Source organism: Dendronephthya gigantea, unplaced genomic scaffold (assembly GCF_004324835.1).
Source record: "Dendronephthya gigantea isolate DGI-Jeju-01 unplaced genomic scaffold, DenGig_1.0 000062F, whole genome shotgun sequence".
In the NCBI taxonomy this organism is placed as follows: Eukaryota; Metazoa; Cnidaria; class Anthozoa; order Malacalcyonacea; family Nephtheidae; genus Dendronephthya; species Dendronephthya gigantea.
The window spans coordinates 771,558-778,735 of record NW_021163072.1 but is presented as its reverse complement, the minus strand read 5'-3'; the positions used below and the strand labels follow the sequence as shown (position 1 = coordinate 778,735).

The 7,178-nt window shown below is 34.7% G+C and overlaps 1 protein-coding gene across 1 annotated transcript; it reads right to left on the bottom strand.

Annotated features, from left to right (window-relative positions):
* Positions 1–3,493: 3,493 nt before the first annotated feature.
* Positions 3,494–6,561, bottom strand: LOC114530388. Its single transcript, XM_028552013.1, has 7 exons — positions 6,534–6,561; positions 5,846–6,086; positions 5,423–5,545; positions 5,128–5,283; positions 4,683–5,071; positions 3,910–4,406; positions 3,494–3,721 (listed from the first exon to the last, which is right to left on the bottom strand). The coding sequence occupies exons 2-5, from the start codon at positions 6,063–6,065 to the stop codon at positions 5,040–5,042; spliced, it is 531 nt and encodes a 176-aa protein (XP_028407814.1). The 5' UTR covers positions 6,066–6,086; positions 6,534–6,561; the 3' UTR covers positions 3,494–3,721; positions 3,910–4,406; positions 4,683–5,039.
* Positions 6,562–7,178: the final 617 nt, after the last annotated feature.

The following is a 7,178-nucleotide window of genomic DNA, read 5'->3' as shown; positions in this document are numbered from 1 at the left end:
GTAAAATTGGGGTTCACTTCATGCATGCCTTACTATAGTGTAATATACGAACACCACCGAACTGGCGGGTATGCAGTTTATGGTGATGGATTTCATATTTTCTCTTGATTTTTGGACAGTTGTTTTATATCAATGGTACAAATGTTATATTAAAATTTGAGCAGGTTTCGTTGAATCCTTCCGACACTTGTAAAATTGGGGTTCACTTCATGCATGCCTTACTATAGTGTAATATACGAACACCACCTAACTGGCGGGTATGCAGTTTATGGTGATGGATTTCATATTTTCTCTTGATTTTGGACAGTTGTTTTATATCAATGGTACAAATGTTATATTAAAATTTGAGCAGGTTTCGTTGAATCCTTCCGACACTTGTAAAATTGGGGTTCACTTCATGCATGCCTTACTATAGTGTAATACACGAACACCACCTAACTGGCGGGTATGCAGTTCATTGTGATGGATTTCATATTTTCTTTTGGTTCACTTCATGCATGCGTAAGTATAGTAATTAGCTTGTATCTATGGTACATTGTCATAGCAAGAGTCACTATCATCACTATAATTATCATTCTCAGATTGTTCGGTCCCAACTTTAGAACTTTCTTCAAGACCCATTTCTTCAGCTAATCTACTCAAATGATCTTTCAAGTGTTCCTCATCAAACTCCTTCACCTGCCGGAACATCATTAAGGCGGCATGTAATTGCTGGTAGCAAAAGTCGATTCCCAATCTTGTGATTGATAACTTCCCTTTAATGACATTTTCATTTACAATATTTGACGTATATGTCGATTCCTGGAATTGAATACAATTTTGAAATGTAAAGGTAATGATCATACAACTAAAAACTCCATACCTAATTAAAAAAACTTACTTCATTTGGAATATCATCAACGATCGCAGTGTCCTCCACAGGAATGTCTTCAGACGTCTCCAGTTCTAGTGTATAAATAATAAAAAAATGCTAATTACGGCTTCATCACGCAAATATAATTATCTATACTTTTTTGTTCTATGACTTCTATCTATTAAGCGCAAATTAGATATATTTATGTGCATGTTCATTCGAATTAAAAAATGATAGATATTTGAATGATCTTTCATATTTTTCAGAAACTATAATAAATTTGCATACATTATACCTGTCAAATCTTGCTTAAGAATCACACGCTGTTCAGTTAGCTTCGGAAGGACTACATTTTTGTAGTACATGATATATCTTATCATTTCTTGTTCTATTAAGCTGATTTCCTCCTTCGTTCTTCTAACTTCCATCTCAACGTCGGCAACTTGTCGCATGTGTTTCACCGGGATAGACTGTTTCTCTATTTTGAAAAACAGAGGGTGTAAAAATATGTTTCAATTTCAAATCAGCCTCACCTTATTGTACACACGTAACTGCATGCACTTACCTTCGATTGGTAACCATGGAAATACTCCATTTTCTGCATCCAGTATGTTCAGTGATGTTGATTCCTCGCTAAGACCGTTGTAACTTCCAACCAATTTCTCTAGCGTATTCTTTTGAGATTGTATTTTCCCACGCAACCTTTTCCTCTTTTTTGATGAATCTTAAAGTAAACAGTAGGCCACATATACCAAGTGGTTTTTTACAATTTTGGACCAATCGCTATGCCAAATTTGCATTTGGAGCGATGACATATACCGTAATATATGTGTAATTATACAGTACCTGCAAGCTTTCCCATGTTGAAAGCAATTTGCACTATGTTGAAATGGTGCGTTTGAATCTTCCTCTGCAATAAACCTATCATAAAATTTTTCAGACCTTGTTCAACGCCTACGTCGTCAACTGATTGGTTGATATCATTCTTTGATTGAAGCTTCTTGACAAATGTCTCGTTGGTTTTGTTCTTCTCCAGCAAGCAATTGCGACGTGGGAAGAGAGTAGCCACACAGTTCAACAAAGCAGAAGATTCAGGGGACAGAGGAGTATTTAAACAAAGTTTGTTGATAACAAACAGTTCTTGTTTTGCTGTCATACACGCTTTTCTTCGTTGCAAAGCATCCTCTTCTAAAGAGGCGATTGAAAATTAAAGAATAATTATGTTAATCGTAATCATCGCACTGTAGTACTGAACACCAATGGAAATGGAGCCTTTCACGGATAGATCCAGCGAGGTTTGTAATTTTTAATTTAGTATTTTTACACAAGTGAATATAACCAATCCTACATTCTGATCATATTGGGCTACCTATGTTCTGATTGGTCAAATTTGACGCATTATGCAAACAAAACCGAAATTGCAAAATGTCGGAAGATGACGAAATACGTTATTTTAACGAAAATACTGTATTCCTGAAAGCGCAAAAGCGAAAAAATTAGGTCTAAAATTATTTTAAAGGTAAAAAACTACTTTGAAGCAATAAACCTTGTGCGACTTTTCTGAGTTCTTGAATCCATTTTTCAGTATCATACACATCTGCACATCCAATGCTTTCCAACAAGTTATCTTTTTCTTCGATTGTTTTACGTAGTTTTTCCTTTGTCTGTAATACACGATATTTAAGATCATATCAGATTGACTATGATATCTGAAACCTGTTTAACGCTATAATGTCAAACAGGTTTTCGTGCATTCTATTTTTTATAACACCTGCACCTTCGCATAGCGACTGGTGAGATACCAGGCCATTTTCTATATTTTTCGCTTGTTCCAAGCGAGAGCGTGTTCTGTTAGGAGCTCTTCTCTACCTAATTAAAAAGTTAACATGTACTTATATTGAAGCAAAGTAAATTCGTATAACCATTGTTCTCGGATGTATACTTCTAAACTTTTAAAAACAGTTACATACCTTCAGGAAGCATGTGCTTTGTAGTATTTCCAAGCCGAGAAAAGTGACTATTTATTTGTTCCACTTCCTCTCCTGATGTACAAGCAGCTCCTGGTTGCCACCGCCCTCCTAAGAGTACCTATGAGTATAATATGTACATTTATGTATATATGAATATGATATATAAGTTGCTTCAAGTCTGCAAATGATAGGTTGCAGCAAGGCTGATTTTCACAAGCTTGCTGCAACTTGATAAAATTAACAAGCTTATTGCACCTGCATCCTGTTAATAAATTATTCACCTGACACAACCAAGAATGTGCTTTAGCATGCATCACAGGGAGAGCTGGTTTCATTTTCTCCACTGCGGTAGAATCATTCTTAGTCAGCCACGGCCAACACATACACACCACATCATACCAAAAATACTCAACACCTCTTGGAATCAGATATTTGGTTTGCAAGAAATGGGCATAACTGTATATTTCACCCCTGTGCATGCTGATGGCTTTCTGTGCAATAGAGTGTCTGCATCCTAATATTTCCAGTCCTGTCTCATCCAAATTTCGCCGCTTTCTTGCTGTGTTTTGTCCAGCCTTCCATTGTGATTCGCCGCAAGAGGACATATCTTCATTCTTTGATAAAATACGAGAAACTAATTAGTAAAATGCTATATTATGATGATTCCACCAATTTTACATGGGATATAAGATTTACCAACAGCTTGCAATATAAATGAGGTTTCTTAAAACCTGAATGCTTCACATTGCAAATTGTAAGTAAATGTTATTTAATTCAACAATAAATTACTCGATCAATGTTGCCAGAGAAACCAAGAGATTGAAGTTGTTGCATGTGTTGTTCAACCTTCTTGGAGCTAGCGATAAATGTTTCACCATAGTAACAATCACGTTGTCTTCTAAACAAACGAAAATGAAAATAATGGAAGGCTTTCAAAATTATTAGAATATTGTGCTTAAATACTAGACACTACTTCATACCAATATTGCATCAGATTATACAACAGAGATTCTTACATGAAAAAGTTGTGCGCAGAGTGATTACAATGTAACTTATATTTTTCTATAAATTTATGCGTAATTTTACCCTCCGGCAGATATAAATCGATAAAGCTTCATGTTTCCATCCACATGACCAGAATGTTGACTGACTGAACATGTTGGAGATTCCATCCAGTTTTTACCAGCCATCTTTTCCAATTCAAATTTACAAAACTTCCACTCTTTGTAAGCTCGATTAAATGATGTTGTATTAAGTACACCAACCTTAAATTATATAAAAAGTAACCATTAAATTATACTATTCGAAGATTTAAAAGTGCTTCTGTTGATTCTATATACTAACCCTCCCTTTGTTTACAGAAAATTCCTGCAGGCTAGACAAGAAGGATCTTTCTGAAACTCCTGGAGATAATTTCTGTAAAATGTCCCAATATTCAAAAAGTTCCTGATTAAAAACAGTTGTCAGATTGGTTGGCGATGAAGGCCAATACCCCATTCCAATGATGGTTTTCAAATTCCATTGTGAAAGAAGTAGATTGCACTTTGAACATATTACTTCAGCAATTTCTAAGTCATAGCGACCTATAAAGATCAATGTGACAAGATATAGATAATACAGTAAGTCAACTTGGTTTTTAGACAAAATGCAATCCAATGACTTTATCATCATGTGACTGATATGATAAAACCTAAGTTCAAGTATGTTGAATGAATATGTCTTAAATCTTAAATGCTGACTGGTTATTGTATTACCAGGTATTGGTTGATTTCATAAGTGGGTGAGAATGTTTATAAACAAGTTTTAAATAAATCACAATCTGCAAGCATGTGTGTATCAGGCTTGAAAGGAAAACACACCTCTCAAAGTTATAACAACACATTTTTCACTCTTAAATCTTTCACAAAGGTTCTCACTGCTTTTACACAAAGGACATTTTGATACATGGTAAGGCAAATGTCTTCCTAAATAATAACAAATAAAGAATAATTCATAGGAGCATCACATCATATGTACCGTAGTTAAATGCCATCACTACTTTAGTATACAGGTAAGTTTTTTCTTTGAAATCTAAAGAAGCCTTCTAAACTATACACTTACTGATAGATTTAATAATCCCATCTTGAGAAATGGTTTGACTGGGAGGAACAGGTTGGTAATATTCTTCAATAAAAATTTCTCTATCATGTAAAGGCAGTTTAGAATGTACAACATCATCACACACTGTACACATATTTCCAGGCCCACACTGAACACATCGAATAGCAACATCACTACCAACAAAATGGCAACGACAACATTCACCTGGACAATTTCCTGCCAAGGTCAATACATGTTCCATAATGTCTTTTCGATGGTCTTCCCATGTTGAATTTAATGCTTCCATTCTGGAACACCAACTTCGATTTTTTTTACCATCCCAGTTTGCCAAAGCCTCTTCAATATCATCAAGTATATTTTCTTTAAATTAAGAATAGAAATTATTACAATACAATTAAGTGCCCTGGTTACTTTATTGCCTGTCAGGCAGGTTGTTACAACTATATGTGGCATAATAAATGCAAAATGTATGTATTAAATAGAGTTTAACTGTACTGACCTAATTGCTCCTCTGATGTGGGTTCTTCCAAAGAACCAGATACAACAGCATCATCATTATAACCATCATCATTAATGACTGGTTGTGCAGACATGTGCTCTGAGTCTTTGCTTGTACAAGGTCCTTGTAATATTAAAATAAAAAGTGCAACAAGACTGAGCTAAAAGGCTAAGAAAAGTTTTTTGATAAATGATAAAGAGTGCAGGACTACAATAAATTGTTGGGCTGGCTTTGCTGGTGGTCAGAATTAGTCAAATAAGTTATATTAGTTTCTAAATATTATATTTATTGGTACTTATGGCTGAAGCTGATTAATAGTTAAAATAGTAAGAGTTTGTAATGAGAAATGGTGCCTAGAAAATCAATTTTAATTTATTGTTGAAAAGCTACTGTTTAATAATTTTAAATAATAAACAAATCTACCTGGACAAGCTGCCTTCCTTGATAGGCTCCTATCACGGTACTTTGTATGTGTCTGACGATTACCAAGTTCATCTCTCTTAAATCGAACAACAATATCTTTTTTCCTTTGCTTTTCTGACTGACATGGCTGCAATTCTTTAGAGATTTCTTTGGTGAATTCCTCTAATATCTCATCCATTGACTGGCTTTTCTTTCGCTTTCGTTGACGTTTTGGAAACATTTTGACAAATATTGCTTTAAGCTAAAATATATAAAAAATACATTGTATAATTTGCTTACATCATTATACATTTATATAATATATAATGACTTGTGAATACATGAATGATGAATACATGTATATGACAGTAATGACACAATTCAAGGCAACATAAATACACAATTAACTATCGAAAGTAACAGTAAAAATTATGTTGATGTTGTGAACTAATTTCGGAAACACAAAGAAATCTTTTCCAGTTATTTTTTAGAAAGGCAAATTGGCAAATAGTTCCAACCCTCAGCAAGCTTATTAGTTATTAATAAAACATAAACATCGTCTAATTTGCATATCGCATAAAAGTTCGCGGAGAGTGAAAAAAAAACCCAATTCGCGTTTAGTTAGAAAGACTTTGTTTCGTACTACACAATTAACATTCTTATGCACAATAAATATTAGCGGTTATAGCGTAAAAGGCCATTTTCTTACTTGTTTTTTCCTGAGTTTGGTCGGCCATCTTTGATTCTCAGATGCGCAGTACTGATTGTAATAGAGGCCTGTAGAGTCGCTCTTATTATGATTATTATCATCATATTAAACGGAAATGGTTAATTGTTTATTATAGTCATTATAAGAGTGAGGACATGTTGGGTCTACTGCCGTTCGTAACGGATAGCGTTCTTGAGCCTGGACAGAAAGCCCACTTTTACTCAATAATTTGTCGAGTCCAGGATAAAGAACTTCAATGTTTTCCAGCATCCCAACGTGATAAGATGCATAACGAGCGTAATTTGGCTTATTTAATGTGAAGTACATTGGCAAGAATTGTTTCCACCCTGCATACCTAGAACTGTGGTCATTTTCCTGCACGGCTAAGTGTGCTCTTCTTTGCAATTCAATTAAGTCAAGATAAAGCTGGACCCAAAACTGGGCAGTTTTTCCAACACTCCTTTGCAAATTTCATCTTTGAAAGCGTTGTAATGGGCGTACAATTCTGCCGCATGCTCAGTGAGATCATGGCAGTTGGACATTTGGTCTTCATCAAAGTTGTAGAAGATCAATGGAATAACAAAATCTTTCTCTTCCAAGAATCTCTCAAACAAAAGCCTTTCTAAGGCCTCTGAAAAACTTGCA